At 27.1% G+C, this 17,024-nt stretch overlaps 1 protein-coding gene across 1 annotated transcript in view; it reads right to left on the reverse strand.

Annotated features, from left to right (window-relative positions):
* Positions 1 to 2,778: 2,778 nt before the first annotated feature.
* The window catches only part of brp (ELKS/RAB6-interacting/CAST family member bruchpilot), a 252,472-nt gene continuing 238,226 nt past the window's right edge, over positions 2,779 to 17,024 (reverse strand). Inside the window, exons 15-19 of the mRNA XM_075360584.1 lie at positions 14,975 to 15,151; positions 13,127 to 13,287; positions 9,127 to 9,274; positions 7,996 to 8,118; positions 2,779 to 5,879 (exon numbers count right to left, since the gene is read on the reverse strand). Of these exons, the coding sequence (XP_075216699.1) occupies positions 5,802 to 5,879; positions 7,996 to 8,118; positions 9,127 to 9,274; positions 13,127 to 13,287; positions 14,975 to 15,151 (687 nt within the window). The 3' untranslated portion in view covers positions 2,779 to 5,801. The remainder of the gene's footprint in view (positions 5,880 to 7,995; positions 8,119 to 9,126; positions 9,275 to 13,126; positions 13,288 to 14,974; positions 15,152 to 17,024) is intronic.

The raw sequence follows: 17,024 nt of genomic DNA on the forward strand, positions 1-17,024 counted from the left end.
CCAATCTTCCATATATTACATGATAACATATAGTTTATTACATTAAAATTCCATTATGACTTCTTCCTCTTCTTTGGCTTTATGTAGTTTCATTTCTTAATTTTGACCAATAAATATTAATATTTAAAAAACAAACACTATCTTATAAAACCAGTTTGACTGGCTGTTTAAGGATGGATAATTTTATATTATAATATAAACTATTATTAAAAATGGTTCAGCCAAGTTTACCATTTAATTGAATTTATGGAGAATTTTAATAAAAATGTCTAAGAACAGGTACTAAAGAATTTCAAGGCAAGTTTAATACTCAGAGGAAATTGAAAAATATAAATTAAACTAAAATATAACTAACAAAGTTGGTCTGCCACATCAACGTTTTCAAAGAATATAGTTCACAGTAAATTGGGTATTTGATTTCAATTTGTCTCCTGCAATCATGCATTAAAGCTTTGTTTCTTCAATCTCAACTTTATATCTGTTTCGTTTAATTCTTTTTAATATTCAAAATCTTCTCAGGCTTACAAATGTTATCTTTAAGTCTATATAGTTTTTCATTGTCAAACTTATAATCAGATTATTTTTCTTTCATTGTACACTATTTTTTTATTTATGTGCATTACATCTTCGATTTACATCTCTGTTAGTAGTGAATAGGTCTTATTGTTTCCGACACATATATTGTTAATAAAAAAGGCATGATTCAAGAGAAATCACAATCACCATATGCATCATTATGTTAATATTTGAAATATAATTTTACTTTTACTGTTTATCTACCATAAACTAATAATTTTACAACCCATTCCATTTTTGCGATTACATCTCTATGATATAATTAATAAATACAAAATAAGTTTTTTTGTACAGTAATAGGTAAATGTGTAATTGTATTATTACAGATACAGATGTAGTTTAATTGTATTTATAATAAATATAACAAACATTAAATGTTAAAAAATAATAATAACAATAAAGTTATATAACTGACAAAAGAGTATCAAAGTAACAAATGAAGGTATAGTACTTTTACAAAACAGTGTGTCAGTAAAATTGTACAATTGTTTTACATTCTACACACATCTTCTATTTACAAATATCAATTACTGTATTTGTAACCCAACTGATATAACTTACAATGTGACTAAAAATATTGAATTTAAGGCATTTGAACATTTATTCTTGAAAAAGATGAAATTAATTTGATCTACTTAAGAGAAAAAAATTACATCCATATAATTTAGTAAAAAGGAAAATTTTGAGAGAGATAGAGAGAGGGCTGACCTGAAAAAAATAATTTGTAAAGAGATACAAAGGTTTTAATTTCTTTATTTTATAAGTTTATAATATCTAATGAAATTTCCTTGTTATTACTTCTGGACCCTAAATAATACATAACACAGTAGAACAAAAAAAAAAAATTTTCCTAAGAATGAGAAGAAAACAGTTGTAAATCGCGAAGAGAAAACCCCCATTTGAAAAAAAAAAGATTTTATCGGATCGCGTTAATTAGTTATTAACGATTAAAGTTAAAAAATTTTTGACTGTAAACCATATGATTTTTTGATATGTGTATATTAGAATATGAATTTCTGTAAATTATATAAAAAAAGAAAACAAGAAGAATATTGATGTCTAAAAAATAAATAAATAAATCGAGAAAAGGTGAAATCGGGAAATACCTTCAAACAAGTGTTAACGATAAGCTATAAGGGTAATAAACAGCGGTTTGCCGTAGCATTGTTGTTACCTTTTATTGTAGGGATTACGGCGGCCCAACAATGCTTCCAAACCTTCCATATTCCTTGGAATTAGTTTATCAAATGAAATATTGAGAATAATGTTTACCCTAAATAACATTTATGTTAAGTTTTATTATTTTTTATTTATTTTAATATTTAATGTGTTTTGGTTAAATTCGGCTATATGTCCAGCAGACATTGTACTACAAACACATTTCAGTTTTGCAAATCTCCACTAGATAGCAATAGTCTTCTAATAAAGAATCACTGTTAGTCGGCAGTATGCACGTTTTGTCACTGTAATTCAAGCAAGACAAAAATAACTTTTTTGGTTCATGTGAAGGTTTATATGACTGCAACTTCCTACGATATAATCATAACCTAGCGCTCGCTAACCTCGTCTAATTAAGCTTAAATGCTAAGAGATTTAACGAATGTAATTTGAGTGCTCTAATTTATACATAATGTTTAACTATTATAAACTACTTATATGCTCAGTATACCACAGCTAAAGCGTACTTATATAAAATACTAATGCGAGTACCGAGGAACTTATACTTCGATAACAATGTCTAGACGTAGTACAATTTCTGCTGGGCATATAACAAAATTTTTAAATTTGCTTTTTTTAAATTTTATTTTAATTCTGGAGTTAATTTTTACACGTAAAATAAAGTTTAAAATGAAACTGACGAAAAGTATTTTGATATTAATGAGTTTTATGTATTTGTAAAAAATGTAGTTCATATTATGGTAGATTATTATACTTCACGGACTGTGATTTTTATGTCTGTAAAAAATTCATTTAAAACACAAAGCCTTTGACTAATTCTAAATTAAGTAGTGCTAAAATCAAGGCTATTTTATAAAAAAAAAAAATTAATTAATTGATGTTGGGAAATATGTTTTATTTGATAAATGAATGTATATGTTCACACGTTAAAAGAATATTGTAAAAATGAAAATTGTGTTTGCCTATAAGCATAAATGTAATAATGGATTTTTATTTTACACGAATGAAAATTTAATTTTTAATTAATATTTAATTTCAATACTATTTAAAAATTAGTATTGAAATATTATGAATGTAGAATATCAAAACGTATAAATGACTGCAAAATACACTCATTTAAATACACTCAACTAAGAATAATAAAAATTTTTATGGGAAAAACATTTATTAATGTGGCTAAAAAAGTGCAAATTAAAGAAAAAAGTCTTATCCATTTCAACTACACTACTATAGAGGTTTTTATATTTTGATTAATTAAGTTCTACATTCCGTATTTCAGGTATATTACATTTTGTGATTAACTTTGTTTCTGTGGCTAAGATAAGCATAGTTTGGAACAAGTAATAGTCGATGAAGTCTAAAGGGGGCAATCACCTATGATTATAAACAAAAAGAAAGATAATTTCCAGTTTATTTATTACATTTCTGATTTGTTTAAGGATAGAGTTTTGAAAAATTCTTTCTAGCTGATTAAAAGTCAGAATTTAAAAAAAAGCTGTAACAAGAGTATGATGGATTATAAGACTTAAGAGTAAGTCCCAAATAGTGACTTCATTATCTGGGAATTTTTGGATTCTCTCTCTCTAAGTTATACAATCCCAAATTATGAAATCCCTGATTACTAAACTTGTTTCCAGTATTTATATGTTGTTTCTGACACATAGCATATAGAATTATTGTATCCAACCTCATTTAATATTTAATTTAGTAAGTAGGACAAATTTTTCTTATTTTCTATCACATTTAGGCAACATGAAAGACTATTTTCAACTATTCAAGTATTACCTCTTGTTTTCTTGAAAACAAATGTGGCAAATTTCAGCTTAATTAAATATTAAAAATTAAAAAATTCAAATAATATTATTCTGATTTTGGAACAGTAAGGAAATTGTTAAAGTCTCGTAGTTTGATTTGATAATTGGCCTTCATAGTTGAGAGAGGGTAAAAAATACATCACTTCAAAGATAACAGAATAAGCGACTATGACATTTTGTTGTAGAAATAATATAAAAATTTCCAAACTTAGTATTTTCATTATCATAATTTTTGTTTTATATTGATAAAATTTTTATTTATTTAGATGAGCTAGGATTTTAATTTTGTTAATTCATGCTATATTATTTAAAAATAACAAAAACATCAACTGTAACACTTGAAAAGGTCAGCCCTCCTTTTCTTCAAAGGTTTCTCTTTAAAGCAAGTCTGCATTTTATGGAAATTAAGGAATTGTTATTTACTAAATAAAATAAGATACTTTTTTTATAAATCTTAAATTGTAATTCAGTAGTTAAATTTCCAAAGTAATACCTTAACCAGTGTAATTCGAAGTTACAAAAAAAAATCATTAACTAATAATAATTTGCCAAATACTGAAAATTTCAATAATTTAATAAATATAAACTGTAATGCTAATTGGTGTAATAAATTAAAAAAGTAATAATATCTGTTCCAACTCCAAAAAGAAATATAATTATAACTGGATTTGAATAATCATAGAAAAATGACAAATATGTTACTAAAAGTAGAAAAATAATTTATAGAACAGCATCACAAAACATTTGGCAGCATTAATTTATAAAATAGGAGATTAATGATTAAATTACAACCAAAAAAATGTTTTAAATTAAAAGTTATGCTTGATATTAAACTTTGAAATTGAGTAATGATAATTCAGTTACTACTGTATATAGATATGTGTTTTAATTTCATGCATCCAAACAAATATAAATAATTATGAATATTAAATCCAAAACAAACTAGAAAGTAAAGTAGTAAATGCAATGCCTTCTGCTAAGTTTGGCCCCAACATGTAAGGACTACACTGCAATGATTTGTACAAAGTGTTAAATAAAAGTCTAAATTATTACTCGTATTTATTTTTACACATAACTCTGTGGAATAAGTTAATACAATATAAAGGTATTAATTAAGTCTTGTAACAGATGGAAATATACAATACTATTTTTTATTTTTAGATTAATGTTAAATAATTATTTTGTGGTAAAATAGAAGAATTAAATCTTCATTCTAAATTGATATAATTTTTACAAATTTTAATTACACAGAGTTTTATCCTATAAATTAATTAACTAAAGTATATTACACAATTAATTTAGAAATGACAGTAGTTAGATGTATTAATTATAGAATAAAACAAAAATTATTTATCTACATGAATTTATCACTCCTCTTAACACACTGTGCTATTGTGCTACTGTGCTTCATGACAAATGTTTATTATTGTCAGTAGGCTCGATACATTCGAGTACAAATATAATGCAATGTATATACACTACACATGTAAACAATATATTTATATCAATACAGTGACACAAATCACATTTTTATTGTGTCAGTAGTTGCTTAAATATTATTGCTATACAAATGTTTTTTGTTTTGAATAAACTACTCTGTAATGAAATGAAAACTTAGTCAACTAAACTGTCAAAATGTCTTGACTTAAAATTACCACAAATTAATATAATGCGCACAGGCGAACCACAAATTTAAACTAACACATCATTGTTGTTCTTATTTTCACTGCATGTGCATATTTTACATAAACATACATATATAAATAATTATATTTTTAGAGTACATTAATAGCTGAAGAGCGGTCTGATATTTTTTCTTTTAATTAATAATGACAATAATTTAATAGGCAGTGTGGCACTTGTATAATTAAGACAAAGATGAAGTGAAGGAACATATTATTTATTGTATACATTAATTACATAAAAAGTTAAGAATTTAACAAACTAGAACAGATTTCACTGAACACTGAAAAGGAGTAGAATAATTTCCATTTAAATTGTGCGTTGCAATAACTTTAAAACTTTAAAATAAAAAAAAAATTAGGAATATTAACATAATTAATCTTGAATTAAAAGCGAGTTACATGTTAATGATTTATGTTGGTACGAAGGATAACAAAGCTGGAATAGGCCTGGTGTTACGAATGAAATATTTATGGCACAAAAATAATTTCATTTATGATCATGATCTAATTATATCAGTAATGATAGTGATGATGCAGAGTGATTTTATCATGTACTGAAATCATCATCAGACACAGAAGCTGTTTTCTCATCTTCCAACAAGTTATCATCCAACATACTATCATCCTAAAACAAAGAAAAAAAAATTAAAACATCAATTTATGGTTCTGTCTTATAAAATTTGTTACTTTTTTAATAAGTATCACTCGGAAGAAATATATATTTTTATAAAGTATTTTTTTTTTTTAAATTGTTAAAATATTTATAAACAGATATGATGATTGGTACAGTATCAGATGGTGACTTATATCCAATTTAATCTAATTATGCCATAAATCTGGAAGATGTTTCAAAGAGTAACATTTTAGTTTCTTAAATGTAAAACATCAAAATGATAAATGCTAATTGTTGAATAAACTTGCTCTTTGTAGATTTCCGTAATAAAACAATGCTTGATGCTGAGAATATCATAAATGCTAACAACAATTTGGGTTAGTAGAGTTAATAATAATGATTTGCAAACATTTGTAAAGATTATTAAATCCTAAAAACAATTAAAAGAAGAAAACTGAAATATTTGCTGCGTATGGGTAGATGGGAAAAGTATTCTGTGTGAAAAATATAATGCTAGGAAAAATAAAAGACAAACATAGTGTTGGAGAACAAAAGATATCGTGACTACAAAATTTGAGGGAACCTATAGTTCAAATTAATTATTTATAAAATCTTTAAACAAGGTGCAGTTCACCATAATGATAGCTCCAATACAAGCGGGCCATTAAGAAAAAGAAAGTGCTGTTTCAATAACCTTTTACAGAAGATATGCAAAATTAGATTGTCATCTACAGGCCGGCCTCTGTGGCTCAATTGGTAGTGTCTCGACCTTTCATCCAGAGGTTCTGGGTTTGAATCCCGGTCAGGCATGGCATTTTCACATACGCTACGAATCATTCATCTCACCCTCTAAAGCAATACCTAAGCGAAGACCCGGAGGTTAAAAAAAAAACTGTTTGCTAGGTTGTCTTCTACAAAATAAAAAATATATTAAATTTAGAAAATATAATTTTTCTGACATTCCTATAGGAATGTACCATTATTTTAACAAGAAAAAATGAGGTGAAAAATTTTCATTAAATGTAACCAAACTTCCCCTTTTACACAAATTCCAATTATACGATGTACTGAAATAAAAAAAATGATCAAGTAATTTTTCTCTAGTAACTTAAAAACTGGTGTTAACTAATTTAAATAAAAGAGATAATTGCTAGCATTGTGTAATCTTAATGCAGTTGAAAAATATTTCTCAAAAAATGTTGGTCTGTTCAAAAGATGTTGGTTTTTAATTATGGGAATCATGAGAAAGGATGGCAAGCTATAATTTTCTTTCATTTATAGTCATTCATTTATAGTCAAGTAGTTTTTTAGAAAGATCGCTTAGACTGTGTTCTGATGTTAGGTATCATAATACTTTAAGTGTACATTTATAACAGCACTTTAATAAATAAAGCCATAAATTAATTACTGAGTGAGTACGTATAGAACATCAGTGTTAATGTTTGGGAATTTGTTATTTCTACTTGAGACAATATGGAGGTTTCACTATGTTGCTTTGTAGGTGGGGTACTTAAATGTGCACTGATTGGTCCAATTGTGCAGTCAGAGCCGTTCAGTTGTATTTCAGGGTACACAAAACACAATCATAAGCAAAAACACAGCTTAATGACTATGTTTTGGGTAAATGGTTTCTTTGCTATGATTTGTGATGAGGGATAAGTGAATGTGTATGCGTACTCATGCACACATACTATTAAATATAGCACGCATACTATTAAATATACATATATATGCAGTATATAATATATGCATATAATGTAAAATGTTAATACATAATAAAATAATTGTTAATAAGTTATTGCTTATGCACTCCCCCATATTATTGCTTATACATCCTCCAATATATAATTTGATTCATAATGTATTATATATTGTAGTAAATTAAAGCATAGATTGTAATCAGTTACATAATTGGTTATTTTTATTATAGTTATTTGTTATAACTCTTGATGTGTCCAAATGATTTTAACAGTAATACAGTGTATAAATTTGAATAAAGATGAGTTGTTTAGTTTTACAGACCTTCATTTTTTGACCTTCAAAAAGGTCTACTGTATTCAAAATACCATTATTTAAAATTTTTCAGTTGTAAACAATTGATTACCTTCAAACAATTTAAAACAATTACCTTCATGAAAGATGTTATGGAAACTGTTGGTATAGGTGAGAGGCTTTCATTTCTATCTTTTGCCGCTGATATAAAATTATCTGTTGATGAGTATTCATGCAGCAGCTTCATGCTCACTTCAGTCTGTTAAAAATAATATAAAATATTATAATTATTTTGGTAGTGGTTTGTAAGTAATCAAAAATTCAAACAACCTGAAAACCAATTGTTAAAAAATTGCTAGACTATTGAGAATTATTTAAAAATATAGTCATTCATGAAATGTTGAGGGGACTTTTCACATTTTTATCCAACTGCTAAAATTCAAACAAATCCATCATCTATTGATTAATATGTCTCTTTCAGTGGACAGGAAATGTTATCAACTACATTGCGAAAAATGCATATGCAAAAATATATTCAGGCATTCACTGTGGTATGTGACAGGCATCAGCATAAAAGTCATAAAAGAGTACCTGGGTTGCATGACTTTGATCATTCTGTATCAGTTTCATTTTATAATATAAATTCATTAGTTACTAAATACCTTTCATTATATACTATCATGAATACTTTACATTGCATTAGAGGAAATAATTGAGTTATATTATTTATCATTTCTTTAAAATTGAAAAATTAAAAAAGTTGGTTAATTATATGACATAACAAGAATTGAAAAAAGTGTTTTCAGAAAAAATAATGACGTTTTTACAAAACTTATTGTTTACATTAATAAAAGTTTCAAGTATTTAAAAATGTTTGAATTCATTGAATTTCCTCATTGTTATCATAACAATGGCCCTACAGCTTGAATTTTATCTTGAGAAAGTGGAAGAAATTGCTGATAATCAATCTGGTAAGTAAAAGGTGTGGACTATGAGCATATTGGTGCCACAGAAAGAATTTACATTATCATCTCATTCAGTGTTTGTGCAGGCAGATACAATATAATTGTTAGCAACAAAAATAAAGTGTAAATTAGGTGTAATTTAATATAAATTAATCTTCAGTAATAATTTTACGTTAACTTAGTTGTTGTTTTTGTAACCTTACATAAGTTGTTTTTTTTCCAAGAATATGTTTTAATGTTTTTTGTAGCTTCTGAGCAGAGAGATAAAATAAATAACAATAATATGGTTATGATCATAATACCTCTTGTTTAAGTCTGTCCATAAGCCGGGCCCTGTCAGCTCTCAAGATTTCCGCTTGTTCTGCCTGTTGTCCAGTTCTCAAGCCAGCTATTTCAAGCAAAGCCAAATGAGCATCTTTTTCACTTATTGCTGCTTCTAGTGCCTCTTGCCTAAAAATGGATAACAGTCTCAACAACCAATATAATAATATTTCAGTAATGAACATTTAACTGGATGTGATGATTCACTCTGAGTTGTATAGGAAAACAAAAAAAAATAGTTTTTTCACTACGCTAACCACACTTTATATAGTTTTGTCTATATCAAGCCTTCAATTGTTAAAAAGAATAGTAATAATTATATACACAGATTATAAGTAAATAAAATGGTTGTTTATACAAACAAACATTACTTTACACAAGTCTTCAAGAAGGTAATATGGACCTCTTTTTTGTTTTTCTGTGGTAACAAAATAAATTCTTAGAGTGAGCCTCAGCTTCTGGACATGTCAAGATGGTAGATAGTGAATAGTCCTAAGATATTGCTTTAGGAGAGAATAATGTTTTAAGTCTAGTACAACTTAAACATAAATAAGTGGAGAAAACAGTGTATCAAGACAAGTAAGTACTACCTTATTAAAAAAAATAACTGGTATAAAGATAACTTTATAGGGGGCATGAAGTCAATTTTTCTCAGTAAGAAATTCCTGATGTTGCAGAAAATCCTGTGAAGATTAATTGCTACATTTTAAACAAAGTGTCATTATTTAAACTGTCTTAACTGCAGATACTAAAAGAGTGGTTCAAGTTTCATATCTTTTTATTCTTATCATGTTTTTAAAAGCTGTCTTCTGCAGCCTAAAATGTTTTTCTAAATTATGTTTAAATGGGATCCCCAAAATAATATTAAAAATTAAACAAGAGGTTATTAATCTAGCTGTGTGATTAGTTCTTTTAGGAAATTCTGCTCAGAACAGTAGTTTAAATGAGTTTTATATTATTCTTCTTTTCCATCAAGCATTAGGCATCTCTGTTGCATCATCCAAAACCCTAAACTGATTCTCCCATCGTATTCTGGTTTGGCCTACACTTGCTTATGTCAGTGTACATAAGCCTGTTCTTCTACAGGCGACCTGTTCTTCTACAGGTTGATACTCTTTGAACTGCCTTGGAAATCTTCCTATATCCCATATGCACTACATGATTTCTTCACTTTAGCTAGTATCCTTGAACCTTTTCATTCAGTGGTTGCATATGTAAATATACAACCTCTACTCTGTAAATATGCAGTCTCTACATACGTGTACTAGTCAGAATCCAATTTTTCCCCTCAAACAGACAAGTGGAACCAATAATACCTTATAAAACTTCAAAAGTGTATCTTTCCTCACTTAATCCTCAAAGCCCATCTAATAGTGCCATTCATTCTATTGAAATTCTCAATTTTTTGGTGCACATCTACCTCCCCATTGTATGAAAATTGAAACCCAAAAACCATGGTTTTATGGAAACCTGCTCCTGGGTTAGATTCTCTAGCATTATCTTAGATCTAACAGGGTCTGCTTCTTTAAAGTCCATTGCTTTGTTTTTCTCTACAGAAATGTTAAAATTATATTTACACCCAGTCTGATATAAATAGTAAACTGCCCTTTACAACTTGTCCTCCTCATCAGATATGACAGCCTGATCCGTCTGGAAACAGAACAGTAAAAATCCCTCTTATCTCTCCATCCCAATGCCATAATGATCCTATTTATCCATTCCTGAAGAACTTCATCTATATAAGTTAAAGAGAGTATATGAAAGAAAGGCGCTCCAAGTTCCCTTAGCTGCACACCTTTCTTTCCATTACTGTTAACAACATCCTTAATACAAACTCCTGACACAACCGCAAGTAGTATGCTACCTACTCCTGCACTATAGTCTCCTGCAATAATGATGTAATCATTGTTACTACACTTCTTCAGAGTGTTGTGAAATAAATCATAGAACTCCTCTGATACTTTCTTTCTCATTCTTCTGGGATATGTATGCAAAACGAGCCAGGTAGCATTTTTCTATTTCACACAGAACTTATATTATTCTATCCAAAATCCAATTGTAAGAATGCACTCTACCAGTTTGTTTTCATTATTATAGCCCCTCCTGATGTTAACCTGGAATTTAAATTCACTCCGCTACATAATATTGTGTATACATTTAAATCATGTGTTCCTTTACACTTTTTTTTAGTTTCCATAATGAAAGCCATATCTAACTCCTTCTCCCTCATTACTTCCAACAGTTCCAGCTCCTCTCCATACAATGATATATTCCATATGCCATGCAGTAATTTTTCTGATATCCCATAATTTTTAAATTTACATTTCCAAAATCTTGCCATAGTTCTTTCCGGTTATTACTCTTTGTTTTATACAAATTTTATTTATAAAGGTGATTTTTATATAATTTGTATTTTGATGAAAGATTAAGTTTAAGTGATTAAGTCCCTACATTTACAATTGTAAATTGAGAAACTGTTTTTGCACTTTGTTAACTTGACACATGTTACAGTAGAACAGAAGACAGATTATTATTCTATTATTATAATATTATAATATAGTATTATATTGGATGGATTGTCTTGTATTAGCTGTCTCTATAAATCCAAATAAGCCTTACATCTCCATTCTTCCTTGTATAGTATAGTAATATTATTATGAATAAGTAAGTAAATTATTATTATGGGTAAGTAAGTATTATTATGAATTATTATATTATTATTATTATTATTATTATTGTATTAAAGATGAGGAAACAAGAGAGATTTAAGGGTGAAAATAATTTCTAGAAGGCTTATAATAACTGAATCTCAGAGAAATCTTAAACTGGAGGATGAAGTTAGCAGGATTTATCTTGGTTTTGTTCTCATACGCAAGGGAACTGTTACAGTGATGTTGGGTACTAGGTAGCTCAGGTTCAAATGGCAACAAAAAGCCTATGTGACTTATGGTCAAAGCCAAGACAAAATCAGAAACTACTGATCTATGGAAGAAGAACCTGTATGTCATTATACCAGATTGATATCAGTATAAATAGCTATTGAATGCTTTATGGGTGTGAGTTTTTGGCAGTTAAGTGTAAGAAACAAGAGATAAGTTGAAAGTAATGTAAATGTATTGCATATATAAACTATCCAAGTTGGATAGTTTAGGAATGTATAAACCCAAGGAAGAATGGAGATGCAAGGCTTATTTGGATTTATAGAGACAGCCAATACAAGACCACTGCCAATATTGACCACTGCTAGAAAATGGCCAAAGAAAAAATAATTATCTTTATTTCCACATATGCTCTGTAACATTCTTCATGGTTTATTAGGAAACAAAACAAAATTGTGTGGCCTAAATAGCATCAAGATTGGCTGATAGTTAATAATTGGATCTAAAACAGAGATTGATAGGTTCTAGAGTAAATATCCAATTCATGGAATCAATTGTGTCTTGTCTTAAACAGTCATTGACTGTCTTAAAAGAAAGTTGTATATTAATAATTTTCAAAACTCAACGAATATTATTCTTTATTTAAGAACTTACAGTACAATGTAAGCTTGAACTGTATAACTAATGCACAAGTGTGTATAATCAATATATTTTAATTTTTGTTTTACCATCAGTTATTCAGATTAGAAGTAAATTTTCTAATAACAAAATAACTAATGAAAAAATGTGGTTTTAACAGGAAACTGCAAATTGATGCCTTAATTAAAAAAACTATACTTATTTAATTATATGATATTTTTATATTAATTATCATTCTTTTAAAAAATAAAATTTAGCTAAATTAATGCTACTTATAAAACACAATATATCAATTTTGATTATTTGATATATTCATAATTATCATTTACTGAAGATTTAAGAGTGCTAAAAGAAATATCATTTTCACATGTAATTCTATGCTATGTATTCAGATAAATTAGTATGAAATAGAAAGAACAGGCATAAATATTCAGTAAAAAATACATATTAAATAATTAATTACTTCATGTGTGTAAGTTCGCGAATGTGATTCGTGCGTTCTTCTAAAAGTTGTGTAAGTCGCCTTTCCAAACGTTGAAGTCTAGTTAACAAAGGTCGACATGTGCTACATCGTAGAGCATGTGCTGTCTGCAGCGACAAAAGACGTTGCTCCAATTTTCCCACCTATGAATGATAAATAGAGTATTTTTCATAAAAAAATGAATAATATTAAGCATATATTTAGTAAAATGTTATAAAATACAAATAAAAATGCTTGTGACAGTCTGAATTCCATGGAAAACCTGCTTATAAGAGGACCTGATAATTATCAAGGATTATAACCTTGATAGACCATCTAGGGCATGAGCAGACGGTAAGTGAAGAAAAAAGTTAAAGTTTATCCTACATATAAATACAGATTAGTTTTTCTAAAAATTAATTCAATTAAAATTATGTTAATATAAAAACTGAAGGAGGTTATGGTTTGTTTATGTCTTGAAAAATAGTTTTTATTAAACTATAAATCAGTAAATGTGTAATAAAATTAATTTAGTACAGGTCAGACACTGTTAAGTTTTATCATTTTAGTTTATCTAGGTAGCCAACTTTAGAACAAACAAATACTATCATAGTTATGTTATTTAGAGACCAATCGATTTTTTGTTGCTGTAATTATTTTATGTTTACTGTGGATTACTGTGTGGTCTACAAACCGATATTAAAGAATACATACTAGGAAATGTGCGTAGTTTCTTGTAATTTTCTTACAATATTTTTATTATAAATGCTTGTGAATTTGCATGAAATGTATCTCGAGTTGACAAAAATAATTTCATAGGTAAGGGAAACAGCAGTGACAATCCAAAAGAAAAGAACAATGGAAGAAACTAGGTTTAGTTCAGCTAGATCTAATTAATTACTTCATATGTAATTAATTATGTCTAGTTAAACATCATCTTATCTTAAACAAACTTGTCTCATCTTATATTAAACTTAATGGATGTTTTACCATCAGTCTATTCAGAGTAAATTTTCTAATAACAAAATAACTTCAAAGAAATGTGGTTTTAACAGGAAGTGCAAATCTGATAACATTGCTTAATTAATAAAATTTTCCTTAAAATGACAATTTCTTTGTAAGAGTATCTATGACTTTTTAGATAGTTTGTATTCTGCTTGCAGAGGCCTACAAGATTGGTTCCAACCAGAGTTAGGTAAATAAGAATAAAATAAAAGTTTATATGGAATATTACAAACAAAATAGTTAATATTCTTAAATTTCTATTTTAAAGTAATAAAAAATATGTCACTTCTGAAGACAGAATTCTAGAGACCACCAGTGATCATCAGAGCAGGGCAAAGCAAATATTTTGAGATTTTTCAAGTTTTTCCAAATGCAAGTGAACCTGATATTAAAGGATTTTAAAAGAATTAGTCTTATTCAAAAAATTAAGCTCTTTTAATTACATAAAATCAGTTTTCTTTTAAACTATATTTTTAATCTGTATTTTAGGTAAGTTTAATTCATTTTTACATACTTGGTTAACACAGTAAGCAACATGTGTGTTTTCATGATAAGCAACATGTGAATAACAAATTCAGTTTTTATGAAATAAGTCACCTGACCTTCAGTCAAACCAAACCAAACCTTACTTACTTTCATAAAAACAAAGAAAACAAGTAGAGGTGCTGACTTAAATAAAGATTCTAAATTTGAATCATGATGTAACTTGGCATGTCATTTCATTCAATTCTCATTAGTTTAGTAAAAGTTCTGATAAAAGCACTAAAAAAATTTAAGGTTTTTCATCACACTTTGTAAAGATGACACAGTTAACATAAACAATTTAATGATTTTAAAGGCTATTACCTTCTCCATTATGTGTTTTCTTCGAACCTCCTCTTCTTGTAAACCTCGTTCTCGCTCAGCTGTTATCCGTACACTTTCTCTTAATGCTTCTTCCAGCTCTTCTATCCTTTCTTCCTTAAGGCGAATAACATGTAGCATGTCTTCCAAGCCATTTTCCTCAATTAAGAGTTGTGGTGACTGGATAATAATTATAGGATAGGGTACAAAGGAAAAGTAATTAAAAAGAAATAAAACAACATAAAAAAACTGATATGTAAGAAAAAATAAAATAAACAAAACTGAACATAAATAAATTGAAATGAAAGTAAAATTCTAAAGGAAAACTATCAGTCTGTTGTCATGCTATATTTACCGATGTATTTCGCTTGATTTAATAAATATACTTTATTTACAGTAATTAATTATGTAGAAAAATAAAAACTGAACAGCAATATACATCATCATAACTAAAAATATAATAATTTAATTACTTCATTTGTTATGTTAATAAAAAATTTTACTTTAATTTTTTAGTAAATTATAAAATTCTTTTTACATAATTGCAATTTACCTCTAATAGGAGAAATATTAATTAAAATAAACTTTTTAAGAAACCAGCAGGTCCAGCCTATTATAAATAAATTTATTTTTAATAACATGCAAAATTAAATAATAATAAAAGCAGGTAAATAAATCAAAAAAATCATAAAATATTATATTAAAGAAATGGTTACAGAAAAGGACAGAGAAAGAAAAGAGAAATAAAGAAGTATTAGTATTGAGAAAAACCTAATTATATTAAAAAAAAGCTATACATAATTATATAATATTACTATCACAGAAGGTAAATTAAAGTATTAATTATATTACTATTTAAATTACAACACAGACCTAGTACATTAGTTTGGTGTAACTGAATTTGTAGCTTTGTTACAAATTTAGTTAATACAGGTCTTCTTATTTAGTGCTCATATCTGGTTTACAAATTTTAAGTGTCCAGATAATATATGCCAAGCAGAACATTAAACATAGAGGAAATAAAAAAAATGAGTAGAAAAGGTGCTCAAATTAATAAAATTACCTTCACAGGCTGTTTTGTATTTACTAAATTAGTTGAAAGTCATTGAATAAAGAATCCTGCATTATAACTACCTACTGTATTAGTGCAAAGTTAGGAGAGATTTCATTTCCTACATAATGAAATTTACTGATTCAGAATTTTTAATTGAAAGTATTGATTAATAAAGTAATAATATATATGAAAGTATTAATATAATCATAGTATTACAGTTTAATTTTATTTGGAAGTTCTTGTACTATTATTTAAAATTAATTTATGTATAATTTTGTATTCCATGATCAATAAATACAATAAGTGTTGTTTTCTGTTAGCAGCAGCTCAACAAATAAACATAAAATTCCAGAATTAAACAATCTGTAAGATTCAATTTATATTCAGTTCTTAGTAATTTGCAAATATATAATTGCTTTGTTGATCATAATTTATGGATTTGATGACACTGTTAGTTATATGTTATAACTGACATTTTCATTATTACATTTTGTTGAATACTGTGTTATTAAAGGCTGAAAGTTCAGTGATGAATTGTTATACAAAGTTGTTAATTCATTAAATTAATACAGAATCAAAAAAAAAAAAAAAAAAAAAAAAATATATATATATATATATATATATATATAGCGACTGTTTATTTTATTTTATAAAAACCTAAAAAAAATGGCATTAAAAAAAATTTACATATAAACTTTCTAAATACCCTTTCAAAATTACAAAATGAGTGGGTTGGGTTTTAAACTTGTTTTACTAAAGAAAGTTTAATTGTTTTATAAAATTGATAAATGAATTTACTATCCTTTTTTTAAAAGTAAATTTTTTGAGGTAGTTTTAAATATTAAGGTTTGAATTTATTTATTTTTTTGATAAATTACATGTTTATAATTTGTCTGTAATTACGTCTGTAATTTGATGCTGATAATCTGTTACTGTAACACACACACACACACACACACACACACACACACACACACACACACACACACACACACACAC

This window comes from Lycorma delicatula, chromosome 3 (assembly GCF_047948215.1).
Source record: "Lycorma delicatula isolate Av1 chromosome 3, ASM4794821v1, whole genome shotgun sequence".
In the NCBI taxonomy this organism is placed as follows: Eukaryota; Metazoa; Arthropoda; class Insecta; order Hemiptera; family Fulgoridae; genus Lycorma; species Lycorma delicatula.